The 14839-nt window shown below is 46.4% G+C and overlaps 1 protein-coding gene across 1 annotated transcript in view; it reads right to left on the bottom strand.

Annotated features, from left to right (window-relative positions):
* Positions 1-13408, bottom strand: part of TNKS (tankyrase, TRF1-interacting ankyrin-related ADP-ribose polymerase) — a 131070-nt gene extending 117662 nt beyond the window's left edge. Inside the window, exon 1 of the mRNA XM_015425698.1 lies at positions 13254-13408. Coding sequence (XP_015281184.1) covers positions 13254-13408 — 155 coding nt within the window. The remainder of the gene's footprint in view (positions 1-13253) is intronic.
* Between the last annotated feature and the right edge of the window lie 1431 nt (positions 13409-14839).

The following is a 14839-nucleotide window of genomic DNA, read 5'->3' as shown; positions in this document are numbered from 1 at the left end:
GCGGCTCCTTACTGGTGGAACGAGCTCCCGGAGGAGATCAGGGCCCTGCGGGACCTTTTACAGTTCCGCAGGGCCTGCAAGACGGAGCTCTTCCACCAGGCCTTTCAATAGGAGCCGCCACTACTGTTACCACCAACGATCCTAGCGAATGCTCGGATCTTACATCTGGTCCTGACGTATCGCTAGGCCTTCCGGCGCAAGGATGATGAGCGGTGGAATAACATAGAACGAGATCTGGAAGCACGCCATCTAATGTGTAATACTGTTTGCACTTTATTGTTAACTGTAACTTATGTTTTAAAGTAATTGCTTATGAGATTTTATAGAGTTTTTAAGTTTTATGTATGTCAACCAGGTACATTGTACCGTTTTGTTACCCGCCCTGAGCCTGCTTGCGGGATGGGCGGGGTATAAATACAATAAATACATACATACATACATACATAAATACATAAATAAGGTAAAGGTTCCCTTGCTCAAAAGCCAGTTGAATCCGACTCTAGGGTTGCGGTGCTCAACTCCGTTTCAAAGCCGAAGAGCCAGCGCTGTCCGAAGACGTTTCCGTGGTCATGTGGCCGGCATGACTAAACACCAAGGCGCATGGAATGCTGTTACCTTCCCACCAAAGTGGTACCTATTTATCTACTTGCAATTTCTTGCTTTCGAACTGCTGGGTTGGCAGGAGCTGGAACTAGAGACAGGAGCTCACTCCGTCATGCGGCAACTCGGGTCTTGAACTGCTGAACTACTGACGTTCCACAGCCTGCAGTTCAGCGTCTTAACCACTTGAGCCACTGCAGCTCCAAGATTAGAGATTATTAGAGATGGTATTTATACAAAACTGTACACGAAGGACAATTTGAACTGCTCCCATGAGGAGCATTTACACAGAGTGTGATTAAAATGTGGTATTCGCTGCCAGAGGATGTAGTGATGGCCACAGAAATAAACAGCTTTAAAAGGGAAGAATTAGGTAGATTCGTGGAGGATAAATCTGTCAGTGGCCATGGTGACTGAGGGGAGCCTCCACATTCAGAGGCACTAAGCTGAAGGTGGAATTTATCTCCCCAAACTGAAGGAGAATTTCAAGTGACCTTCCTAGCATGAAAGGTCCTGGGATGTCTTGTAACACCGGTATTCCTCCAGAACAGTTCCAGCCTTAAACTGGAAAGGAGACAAAAATGATACATTTTGGCCCCTGCCACATGAGGGAAGAAGGGACAGCCAAAGTGCAGCTTTTAAAAAGCCGCACCTAAATAGGCACATGGCGGCGAGATCATACAGATCCCCTGAACCGCTTTGCATTTGCTCCCCGGCACGATCAGATGCCAGGGAGACGGGGAGAAAGGCATGGCAGTCTGCTGAACTGCGCATGTCGGAGCATGCGCAGTTCGGCAAGGAGCCGGGGATGCGCCAGCGATCCCACGGCCAGCATTGCTGCGGCCGTTCGAAAAGAACCACCTCGTTAGGTGGTTCTTTTTTGGTGCGGATCATCGCTGGAAGGGCCGGATCGGGGACGGACACGGTACGCTTCCCAGATGTTGCGGTGGGATCGCGCCCATTTGCTCCGCCCCCGTTCCATCCCTCTCCAGGCCCTAATCCTCTTGTGTGGACAGGGCCTAAGTCGAATTGCAGGAAACATACCAGCACTTTTGGTACTGTGCCAGCAAAACAACCACCAGAATATGATAGCCAGCCAGCCAAAACCTTTATCAGAAGAACTGGTTTCCAAAAAAGTTATATCAATGAAATCTTGTATTCCTTCAGTTTATTATTTCAAAATACTGCATTGTGCACTTGTTGTGTACAGGACTATAATCTGGGAGACCCAGGTTCGAATCCCCACTTTGCCATAAAAGCTTGCTGGGTAACTTTGGGCCAGTCACACACTCTCTTAGCCTAACCTACCTCCAGTGTTTCCTCTAAGCTGTGTGAGCTAGCTCACAGTTGTTTTAGCCTCCGGCTCATACATTTCTGTCTTAGCTCCGGAAGGATAGCTCCAGAGCAGACTAATTGATGGAGTAGCCAAATCACCTGCTCACAACTTTAACACCAGCAGCTCACAAAACAGAATTTTTGCTCACAGGACTCCATAGCTTAGAGGGAGCATTGCCTAACACACAGGGTTTTTGTTGGGGGAAAACGAAGGAAGTGAACCTGGGTGAACAGAGCGGAAGGATACATGCCAGAGATTTCTCTCGATTAAAGAAAAAGAGAAATACTTCTGCTGAAGTGTTTTCTGTGGCAATTTCCTCAGGGAATTTCCTTATATTTTTAACTCCTAAAATCGATTTCCCAGCACGCACTGCCATTGATGTCCTCACACATTTTCTCTGCATCTACGCTGGGAGTGTTTTGCAGCTTGTTGCAACAGGAGCTTTATAATACTGCAAGCCATTCGCCTCTGCGAAAAAAGGGTGGAATTCTGAGGAGGGGCCCGTCCTTGGCAGTGTTGACCCAGGGTGGAGCACAAAGGGGCCTGTAGATATTACTGTAAAGTAAATATTAAATGGGTCACATGAGACATTCTTCACAGGTAGCCATGGTGAGGGCTCAGGCAGCCTCCTTCCCTCTGCTGTAGGTTAGAATCCTGACTGGGAAAGAAAAAGCCGGCTTTGTCCGGGACTTTATTTCCATACAACATCCGGGTTTTTCATTCAGATTATATCGGGATGGCAGCTGTGTTGGTTTACAGTAGAAAAGCTAAGTTTGTAGTAGCATCTCAGAGACCAAAAATATAATTTTTTTGGTATGAGTTTCCCCTCTGATGAAACGATTTTGGTCTCTAAGGTGCTACTGGACTCAAATCGAGTTTCTCATTCAGCAACTTGCCCTCTGAACTCGTGCGAATGTCTCAGCTCTCACAGCTGGCACAAGTATCATTCACCAGTTTGGTGTAGTGGTTAAGAGCGTGGTCTCTAATCTGGGAGAACCGGGTTTGATTCCCCACTCCTCCACTTGCAGCTGCTGGTGTGACCTTGGGTCAGTCACAAGCTCTGGCACAGCTGTCCTTGAAAAAGAGCAGTTTGTGTCAGAGCTCTCTCAGCCCCACCCACCTCACAGGGTGTCTGTTGTGGGGAGGGGAAGGGAAAGGAGTTTGTAAGCCGCTCTGAGACTCCAAGAGAAGGGCAGGGTATAAATCCAATCTCTTCTTCTTCTTTTTCACTGTCCTCAACCCTGAAATTGTGGATAAGGCTAGGGTTGCCAGCCTCCAGGTGGTGGCTGGAGATCTGGAATTACAACTGATCTCCAGGTGACAGAGACCAGTTCACCTGGAGAAAATGGCCACTTTGGAAGGTGGACTCCGTGGTATTATACTCCACTGAAGTCCCTCCCCTCCACAAACCTTGCCCTCCTCAAGCTCCACCCTCAAAATCTCCAGGTATTTCCCAACCCAGAGCTGGCAACCCCGGATGAGGCCCAACCCTGGATGATGGGAGGCTTCCATATCTACCAATCTAGGGCTATCCAGTTCCATTTGGTTCTCAAGGTTTAAAATTCTTCCCATCTGTCCTCCACGAGAAGTGAAGATTGGATTTATGGGATCCAAGTTACAGCCCCCCACAGAAGGTGTCCCCATCCTCCATTGTTCCAATGGGGGGGGGGCTAGCAAAAAAAGCAAGGGCAATAGAAGCTCAGCAGAACAGAATAAAAGTCCCAGAAACTGAAGGTGGGGGGCATTTTTGCAAGCCCAGCAGAACCAGTGCCACTGTGGCACTGCAAACCCTACAGGACTAAGGTCAAGCCAGGGAATATCTGCAGTAGAAGCTGAAGGGGGGCATTTTTGCAAGCCCAGTAGAACCAATGCAATGTACAGATTGTCCAGCAGTACCAGTGCAATCAAAGAGTGCCCAGTAGAATCCAGTGTCATTGTGGCAATTCCAGCTCAACAGGATTGATGTCGAGCATGGAATCACACTCCAAGCAAGTACAATGCAACCAGTGCCCAGCAGAACTCAGTGCCACTGTGGCACTGCAAGCTTATAAGGACTGATCTCAAAGCAAAGTCACGAGAAATCCAAGGAAGGGGAGTGATTTTTTCAAGCTCTGTTCACCAAGTTACAATGCGAATAATGCCCAGCGGAACCCAGTGCCACTGGCATTGAAAGCTTAAAGGGACTGATCTCAAAGCAAAGAGTCACAAATCCAAGTGGGGGGTGGGATTTTGCAAGCTCTTTTCAAGAAAATGGGAAGTGAACACAAAAGAACCCCAGCAAAAGGGGGGAACCCTCTTGAAACCGACAACACTGTTTCCAAGGCTAGAGAATTCCACTACCACCCCTGTTGATTTGAAGTTTGGTAAACATTTTGTTTGGTAAACATCTTGTTTGGGCAAAGACAGTCTGTCTGTCATGAACCTCCACAAACTGCTTGAAAGTTTGTGGAAAGTTCGTGCTGGTTGATCTGTATGAGGGGCTGGAGCTCAGTGGTAGTGCCTCTGCTTGGCATGCAGAAGGTCCCAGATTGAATCCTCAGTATCTCCAGTTAAACGTTCTGGCAGTAGGTGATGTGAAAAACCTCTGCCTGGGACCCTGGAGAGCCACTGCCAGTCTGAGTAGACCATACTGACCATGACGGACTAAGGGTCTGATTCAGTATAAGGCAATTTCATGTGAGTGATCATGTCATAAGATGTCATCAAACTTCTATTCGTGAACCACGAACTGGCCAAAATTTGTCATGACTCTTCTGTGGAGTCGGAGGACAACAATTTATAAAATGTAGTATTGGAGAGTTGTCCCTCAGCCTTCTGGGACTAATCCAAGTAGTTCATGATGACAGCTGCCCCTCCTTTGTCAGCCGCTCTGATCAGTGATGCCAGTAATTGCTTTTGATACTGTTTATTGTCTCCTTTTCTACACAGCTGAGATTGTGTTCTAAGTAGGTTTGCCAGGCAGTGCCTGGCAACTAGTGGGAGGGCTGTGGTATGGGGAGTTGTGATGCCAGCTGAAGCATCATGTCACTTAACGTTAAAAAAACTCCCACAAGTGGCATGGGCAGCTCTAGGAATTGCTGGAAATTCTGGCAATTCCTAGAGCTACCCTAAGTTGCTTACTTGTTTTTTTAACGAGAAGTGAAGCGACTCCACTGCCAGCATGATGGGTTTACTGGTTGATTATTGGTACACCGTTCATTGGTAATGTTGAGAGAATGGCAGTCATTGAGCAGTGACTTGATCACTGGTTGGTTGAGAGGAAAGCATCTGGCTATTAGTGCACTCTCCAGGGATGTGGCAGAAGTAATCTTTCAGATACAGAGGGTGGAAATAGGTCTCCAGAAAACTGTGTTACCCGTGTAGTTTTAGCGAGTCAGAGGACTAGATTCTTCTGCTTGCCTCAGTGTGTGATGTGGGAGATTGGCAATTTTGCTGGGTCTACTTGCAATTTCTTGCTTTCGAACTGCTAGGTTGGCAGGAGCTGGGGCCAGATTATTTCCCCCCCAAACCGATACTTCTGGGACTCCAGGAGGTGAAATTTTCCTCAGAGCACGGGCATAGACTTTCCAATTTTCGGGGGGGGAGGCGCTAAGCCAGGGCCAGAGGCATTACTAAGTAATTATATTGCTCTGCCCCTTCCAACAACACACTCTCCAAGCGTTTTCAGAAAGCCTACATACTCTTTTCCAATCTCACTTCAGTGCCAGTTCCTGTCCTCAAACTCACAGAGAGATCCAAACACTCTCATTTTTGGTAGAATGACACCCCTCCCCTCCCCCACCTGGCTGTTGTGCATCCTACATGAAGCAGGGTGAGTCAGCAGATGCAAGCCAATGCCAAGTAGTCTGCATTCACCAACTCACACAGCAGAACCAGAGCTTCCAGTTTCAGCACTGGAGCTAAGGGTGCCAGATCCCCTGAATTACAGCAGCTCATTTTCAGACTACAAAGATTAGTTTCCCTGAAGAAAATGGATGTTTTGGAGGGTGGACCATTGTACCCCACTGAGGTCCCATGAAACCCTCCGCTTTCAAAATGGGGTGGAGGCACAGGAGGTGAGGTGGGGTGGGGTGGCAAGGCTCTGGCTGGCACTGGTTGCCCCCGGGGGAGGCTCAGTATCCCATGGAAAATTTCAGGGAGGCACCAGCCCCCAAGCCCCCGCGTGGTCTATACCTATGCCTCAGAGACCCTTGCTCCAGTCAGCCAGGAGGCTCAGCAAACAGCCACACTTTAGCATTTGGACCAGCCATTACGGTGATGATCTTCTTTAACAGCAGCCAGTTACCAGAATTTCATTACTCAGAGCTCAGGGAGGAAGTCATAAAGGATGTCCTACAGAATATCAGCCTCCAGCTCACACATTTTTGTCTTAGCTCAGGAAGGATGGCTCCAGAGCAAACTAATTGATGCAGTAGCCAAATCGCTCGCTCACAGCTTTAATGCCAGGAGTTCATAAAGTCGAATTTTCGCTCACAAGACTCCACAGCTTAGAGGAAACATTGGTTGGGGTGTAGAATGACTCTGATATTTAAAAAAGTCAGAGAAAGAAGAAAACCGATTCAACTAAGAAAATCACCAATTCTTCAGTGAAGTCAACAATATTTAGTTATTTTGTCATTTTTTAATTCCATCACCTCCTCCTCCAAGGAGCTCAGGGCAACTTGCATCGTTCTCCTGTCCTCCGTTTTATCCTCAAAACAAACCCCGTGAGGTTGCTTAGAACTGAGAGAAAGAGAGACGGGGGGGGGGCAAGAACAGGCAGTGAGCTTCCACAGCAGAATGGGGGACTGGACCAGGTGAAACTTCCTCCTTCCTTGTACCCTAGCCTTAATCCCACAACAGCATCTTTAAAAAGAATGATAGGATGGATGATTATGAATTACCAATGGAATTAAATGTTTTCTTAGATCTCAGGAAACTCATTTGACATTAATGTGAAAGGAAATCATTGTGAAATTCTCTGTAAGTGGTATTCAACTATGCATTAATAGGATAAAACTGTTTAGCAGCACAATACATAAGAGAGGAATAACCATGGGGATGTCATGAACAAATTGAGTCTTGTTCACATAGGGTTGCCAAGTCCCTCCTGGAAAACAGTGGAGAAGGGGGAACTTACTAGGAGCATCAGGGAGGCCCATCCGATGTACAGTGTTGTGGCTAAGTCAGTGCCCATGTGACCCAGAAGTGACATCATCACATCCTGGAGGTCAGGGTGATGCTCTGGTATTTGAGCAAAAACTCTATGGTAACCTTCACCTCTACCATAGAGTTTTTGCCCAAATACCAGAGCATTGCTGCAACATTCCAAGATGTGATGGTGTCACTTCCAGGTCACGTGGGCAGTGACATAGACATGTCGCTGTGCATTGGGTGGATCTCCCTCTTTTTCGGGGTAAGTTCCCCCCACCAGCCAGCCGATTGGTGGTGGGAAGGTAGGGTCTGGGGGACCCTCGTCTGGCAACCCTATGTTCTCAATCAGCATGAACCTGGGTTGTTGCCATGTGTGTACCCTTCCTCCTTTCCCACAAGAAGCTTGATTGAAGACTTCCTGGTCTGGGAAGACTTCAATCAAATTCAAATACCAATTTGAGTGACATTTGAGAGGGGATGCCCAGATAAATTGGAGTTTTTTCTTCGTCTGTCCAGACACCCGTGTTTGGATGCCATGGCAAAGTGAAGGAAGGATTCCAAAACCAGGAATCTTTCAACTGCACTCCAGGCATAACAGGAGAGGAAAGAGCACATGAGCAACATACCAGATTATAATCACCATGAACAAACCTCTGTTGTTTTTTTCCAGGACATCTGGAGAAACCCAAGTCTATATCTCGCAATGCTATGCATCTGTGATGGTTAGGGTTGCCAGTCTCCAGGCTGGAGACTTCCTGGGATTACAACTGATCTCAAGGCAAGAGAGATCAGTTCACCTGGAGAAAATGGCTGCTTTGGAAGGTGGACTGTATGGCAGCCCACCTTCCCTCCTCTCCCCGAACCCCACCTCCACTCCCAAAATCTCCAGGTATTTACCAACCCGGAGCTGGCAACCCTAGTGATGGTCTCACCCAGAAACACAACCATATGTAAGGCTGCAATCCAAAGAACAGTTTCCCAGGTACAAGCCCCATAGAACAGAATAAAATGGGGCTTACTTCTGAGTAGACCAGCTTCCAATTGCTCTCCAAGACATGAAAGGAAATAAAACAGATGAGCAGATGCAATGTCCCACTGGACCTACTGACCGCACGATCTGGTTCTTTAAACAGTTAAAGCCAAAAGTATTATTAATTATTATTAAGCCAAATTGTCCTTGCAAATAATAGACATAAAGGAAAAAACCCAACAATTTAAGTAAATATTATAAATAAAGCCTTGGCATGTTGCTAAAATGTCAAAATGAACTGACATGGTAAGATTTCTGGAGGGAAGGCGAAAAAACGAGAGATCGAATTTTGCAAACACTTAAGCACTTGTATTGTAGAATTGCTTCTCATTTCTATGATAATATTGTTTTCTTATCATCATCATTACCATCACATCATCATCATCATCTTGCCTTTCATATTTTGTCTCCCATTAACACATTTATTGGTGTAACAAAATGATATTCAGAAATAAAAGCATGCATATTTCAGAAGTTGCATGAATATTCTAGTAGATTCCATTTTGTAGAAACTGGGTTGTCCAAGCACAATGTTGGAAAGAATCATATTAAAAGAAGAAGAGAAACTTGTGTGCTCTTTTCATTGGAGTACAGCCCATTCTGATTGCCCAAGCTAGTTTGTGCAAATTTAACTTTTGTACCGTCGCCTAGTTATTGAATAATACCAAATGCTATTATTAGACGAGACAGATCTGGAACACTCTGCTTCCTAGAACTGACAGGCGCCACCCGAGGCATCTGTGAAGTTCTCATTGGCTTCTGGCTGGCACGAGACAGATGTGGCTCCCACCAAGAAATACCCCGACTGTAGTCCTCAAGGATATTTTCTCGGGCGTAAGCCCCACTGAATAAAATGGTACTTACGTCTGAATAGACTTGCTTGGGATTGCTCCCCATGTCTTCTCCCCGAATATATATACATATATGCCATCAAGTAGCAAGTGACCAGTGTTCCCTCTAAGCTGAGTTGGTGTGAGCCAGTTCACAGTTTTTTAGCCTCCAGCTCACACATTTTTTGCCTTCGGCTCAGGAAGGATGGCTCCAGAGCAAGCTAATTTATGCAGTAGCCGAATCACTCGCTCACAACTTTAATGCCAGTCGCTCACAAAGTTGAATTGTTGCTCACAAGGCTCCAAAGCTTAGAGGGAACATTGCAAGTGACTTATGGTGAGCGCAGCAAGGGGCTTTCAAGGCAAGTGAGAAGCAGAAGGCAGTTTGGCCTTCTTCTGCAACGTCTTCCCGGTCCGGGTCCCCCATCCAAGTACCACCCCGCACATCCCTCTCTTCTCCACACTTTCTAGGTATTGTGTATTTAAAAAATGTGGTACATGGTACCTTTGTGCTCAGAGTTTTTCATCCTCTCCATGTTTCATTTATATCCCACTTTATTCTGTGGGTGCAGAGCGCCTTATAACAGTTCCCCCCCAATGCTCACAATCTAAAGCGTTTATAATAATTTATAATAATTTGTAACGGATACAAATGTGATGCAGTCAAAAAACTGAAGTTCAGAGAGGTTGTGGTGATGGTATCTCCAGCTCATAAAAGACTCTTCTTCACTCTCAGATCTTTCACTGACCGTCCTCTCCCACAGTTTCAATTGGGTAGCTGTACTGGTCTGCAGGAGAAGAGCAAGCTTGAAGTCCAGGAGCTCCTCAAAGACCAACAAGACTTCCACGGTATATGCTTCTGAGAGTCAAAACTCCTTTTGTCAGATTGTTATTATTATTGTGTAACACTGTGTGTTGAATAGCCGGGAGATCCTAAGTTAGTCTGGCAGTCAAAAGTTCTAGCTCTTTTAGTGTTATGCACCATTAAGGTGGTGTGCTAGACTTGTTTTTGAGGCAAGAGATGTTTCAGAGGTGGTCGGCCATTGCCTGCCGCTGTGTCATGACCCTGGTACTCCTTGGAGGTCACCCTTCCAAATAGTAGCCAAGGCCAACCCTGCTTAGCTTCTGAGATCTGATGGGATCCGGCTAGCCTGGGCTATTCGGGTCAGGGCAGATACCTTTGCCTCTTGAAAGCTTATACCCTGGGAATCTTGTTGGCCTTTAAGGTGCTGCTGGACTCGAATGGTATGTTGGAGGAGGTAGGTGGGATGCTAGGATGTCACATTGGCCCTGATAAGGTGATTGTACTTGTACTCTTAGGACCTAAACTGGAAGGGACATATTGGCAATATTACTATCTCCAATATATGTAATTGCTTCTGACACAAGGCCAGATACATTCGTGGCCCCACAAACAATTATTTTTTTGTGTGTAATTCAATTCCATATTGAAACATTCCATTTTTGGGTCCTATATCAATTGTTTACTGCCTTACAAGTGTTATGAGGGTTTTGTTGCATGTTGCATTCTTTACTATTTGACCTCTGAAGAAGGCTCTTGTGGGCTGAAATGCATCAGGTCATATGCAATTCTTTTTGTGCATTTGTCACTTTGTTTTATGAGGCTTTATTTGGGCCCCAACAAGGTTTTTATATGTTTTTGAAATAAACACATGTCGTTTTGTTTATACCTATAGATGTTTTTAATTTCTGGCCCTTTACTAGTTTTCTAAACTTCCTTTGGAGGTCTTTGGACTTGTGCCTAGGAAACCGGTGGACCTTGGCTCTAGGGATCCTGGAATGTCCCTCCTTTCCCGTGGCAGCCAATGAATGGGAGGAGGGGATGGGAAGAGAATGGCATCATGTCACGTCATATTTGACTAGAGCAGAGGTCAGGATGCTGTGGCCCCAGAGCCAGATGTAGAGTCTTTTTGCCTGCTAGATTTGATACCATTGGGTTGTGGGTTTGCTAAAAGGCCTTGGACTCCACTTAATACAAAATAGCATTTTGATTTGTGCATGGTCGTTTTACCTTTCTTGACTCACCATACCTTTTGATGAAGGATTGTCTTCAAAATAGTTTTATTACATATCAACAGTCATATTATATTACATATGATATTGTAATGTTCCCTCTAAGCTGTGGAGCCTTGTGAGCAAAAATTCTACCTTGTGAGCTACTGGCATCAAAGTTGTGAGTGAGCAATTTGGCTACTGGATAAATTAGTTTGCTCTGGAGCCATCCTTCCTGAGCTGAGACAAAAATGTGTGAGCCGGAGGCTAAAAAACTGTGAGCTAGCTCACATTAACTCAGCTTAGAGGGAACACTGGAGGGTGCTTAGGGGGTATATTGGACCGTATTTTCTCTATGGACTGTTATTGCCCTTAGGAGGGCTTGTGCTTGTGGACTATTTTAGACTGTATTACTTTAAGAATCATCATTCTGTGGTTTGTGTGACTTTATGATGTGCATTACATTCTTTTGAAGTGCAGTATATGTTTACATATTCAATATATTTAAAAACCTCTAGGGCCAGATGTGGCTGCTTGCAGAAGTACAAATCTGGCCCCGTAAAAAAGAAAGCCAAATCTTGACGTTAAGCTCTACTGGAGGAGTAGGTGGGATGCTAGGATAATGGTGGTCAAATATTTTTGCGGGACTAAAGGGCTTCTTAGAGATATTTTACAGGAAGGGGAATGATAGAGATGAAGCACTGCCAGGAATCCAAGTATGAGCCATGCACAGATTTATACCAGTGCTCTAAAATGATCACATGGGTGCTCCTGTGTCTATTCGTGACTCACTCTGTGACCTCCTGTGTGCCACTTCCTAATAAAGGACCCAGAGCAACCAGTGTTTGGGCCACGGAAACTTTATGGATTATGAAACGACATGTCCATTTAATGTTAATTTGCATGGTTCCATTTATGCAAGTAGGCTTTCTTCTACTAGCCTGTAGAACCCTGGCTCTGACATAGTTTGGCTCTTTAATTGTAAAACGCCACAAACCGCGGGTGCTAATTGTTATCAGGGAGAATCAGGAAAAGAACTTTGGTGTAGTGGTTAAGTGCGCAGACTCTAATCTGGGAGAACTGGGTTTGATTCCCCAATCCTCCACTTGCAGCTGCTGGATGACCTTGGGCAAGCCGTAGTTCTGGCACAGCTGTTCTTGAAAAAGAGCAGTTTCTGTCAGAGTTCTCTCAGCCCCACCTACCTCCCAGCAGCCCCGTAACTAGGGATTTGGGGGGGAGGGGGCCTGGGGGGGTCTCAGCTAATGAAATCAAAGTTAATCACCTTAATTCAATTTGGGACTTGCCCAGGAGAGAGAGAGCCCAGAAGAAATGCTAGGGGGCCAGGCCCCACAGGCCCCGCGTTAGCTACGGGCCTGCCTCCCAGGGTGTCTGTTGTGGGGAGGGGAAGGGAAAGGAGTTTGTAAGCCGCTCTGAGACTGAGTGAAGGGTGGAGTATAAATCCAATTTCTTCTTCTTCTGTATAGAGTTGCCAGACATCCTTGCGTAACGGGTTACTCCAGTGTGGGAGAAGGGTGCCAACTTGTTGCCAACATTAATCATGATCAGTCCCTTTCAAAAGCAAACCACGGGCCATCTGCTCTGCTGTTTTCCCTGCAACTGATATGTAACAGAAGCTTTTTAAAAAACCCAAAAGTAAGATAGATGATAGCTTTTATCAGGGAGGGGTATCTCCAAGAACAGCACCTGAACATCCCAACAGCACTGAGTGATAAGCAGGTTTGCTGACTTCCTGCTAAGAAGACCTGAGCCAACCCAGAGGTGGAGTCTGGAACCCAATTTGGACTCAACCACCAGAATCCAACACAAGTCCCCTACAGCCATAAAGTGGGCACATACCATGTTATCATGAATCGAGCACCAGTCAGGGGCGTCACAGGCCGGGCGGGGATCAGGAAATTGCGAAGTACCTGAGACCTCAGACAGCTTGGTTTTCTCTCCATTACACCGCGGAGGATTCCCCCATCAGACTGGGGTTTGGGGTTGAGTGTTTGGTTCAAATTGGGTCTACCCCCCTTTTCTCTCTGGAGTACCTTTGGGTCCTGGGTGTCGCCCTCCGACTTGGCCCGTTTCACCACTCACACCCACCTTCATCGTCGGTCTGACCGCATCTTCCCCGGTCCAACGCACTTCACTCCTCTTTATTTCCTTCAGCACTCTCTCCAGCCTATAACAGATCCGCTATGGGTCCCGTGGGCTGTCTGCCCCCTCCCCAGGCCACCCAACCTTCAGTAACGTGGTCAGGACCGCGGTGCTGTCCTCCGCGCGCCCTGCCCCTAAGGCCTCCTTTCACCGCAGGTGCACCTCTGGCGAGTTGGATTGCCAGAGTGCCCGCTCCGTCTCGGAACACCTGGGCCCGTTGTCCTTCAGTGGCTCGTCGAGACTTGTCATTGTTCCTCTGGGGTGGCCTCGGGCCCGCCCCTTGATCTCACCCTTCTGCGGCGCCATGCCCTTGATGGATTCGTTGGTTGAGCTGGAACCCCTCTCTGATGGTAGGCTTGTCAGCTGAGGCTCAGGCAGGGACCTCGTCTCCTGACACGTGTAAGGGTGGGAGGGAGCAATTATGGGTCGGTAGTTCAGCAGTTCGAGACCCGAGTGTGCCACATGACGGAGTGAGCTCCCGTCTCTAGTTCCAGCGCCTGCCAACCTAGCAGTTCAAAAGCAAGACATTGCAAGTAGATAAATAGGTACCGCTTCGGTGGGAAGGGAACAGCGTTCCGTGCGCCTCGGTGTTTAGTCATGCCGGCCACATGGCCATGGAAACGTCTTCGGACAGCGTTGGCTCTTCGGCTTTGAAACGGAGATGAGCACCGCAACCCTAGAGTCAGATTCGACTGGTTTTCGAGCAAGGGAACCTTTACCTTTACTATGGCTTAGTAGCAGAACAGCAGGTTTGCATGCAGAAGGTCCCAGGTTGAATCCCAGACACCTCTGGTTCAAAAGCTCAACCACAAGGGTTACAGTGAGTTAAATTTCTTACCATCTCTTGGCAGGCTCAAACCAGAAGATGGTAGGTACAATTTGGGCCACTTTCTGAATTTACTTTCGGCATAATTTCCACTTTTTGTGTTTTTAATGCTAGATCTCCAGTCGCCCATATCATGTCTATCCTTGAAAAGGAATCATGTCTGTTTGAATAAAATGTAAAGTCTTTGGCTGTAGGATTCCATTTCCTCCACACATCTTCCAAGTTCTCTTGCTTTGCCAACTTAAAAAAAACTTTTGGTAATTTTCCTATCTTTTCATCTGACTTCTTCGATTTTCTGTCCATTTTATTGTTAACTGTACCATTAAAGTCTCCCAGTAAGACAATTTGTTCATAAGTTACCTGATCCAGTTCTTGAGTCAAATCTTCAAAAAATTTCTCTTTTGCTCCATTCAAAGCATAAATATTTACAATTAGAGTTTTCTTTTGATGCATATTAATTTCAACTGCAATATATCTCCCTTCTTTATCTTTGAAGACATCTTTAGGTTCCAATTCCTTTTTAACATATATCACAGTCCCTCTGTTTGTTTTTTTCAACCAAAGAATAAAATTCTTCTCCTAATAGTTTGGCGGCCAAATATTTAAAATCTTGCTCAATTTGGGCCACTTTCTTATTGGTACTCTGTGCCACCTACCAGCTTTCTATCATCCTTGTTTAGGCAGTAGGGGATGCGAAAGACCTGAGGACAACCTGGATAACCCATGAGTCTCACTCACTATCACATAGCTTCATATGTTCAGGTTCCATAGGGAGCGCCCCTGGTTCATAGTCAAGCATCCACAGTGCGTGAGAGCCCCACATTCAACCCTTGGCGTCTCCAGTTAAAGATAGTTGGGTAGTAGGTAGGAATGCCAGCCTCCAGGTGGGACCTGGGGATCCCCCGGAATTT

Source organism: Gekko japonicus, unplaced genomic scaffold (assembly GCF_001447785.1).
Source record: "Gekko japonicus isolate JY-2015 unplaced genomic scaffold, Gekko_japonicus_V1.1 scaffold1416, whole genome shotgun sequence".
NCBI lineage: Eukaryota > Metazoa > Chordata > Lepidosauria > Squamata > Gekkonidae > Gekko > Gekko japonicus.
Note: the sequence above shows the minus strand (reverse complement) of the source record. Positions and strands in the feature narration are given on the sequence as shown.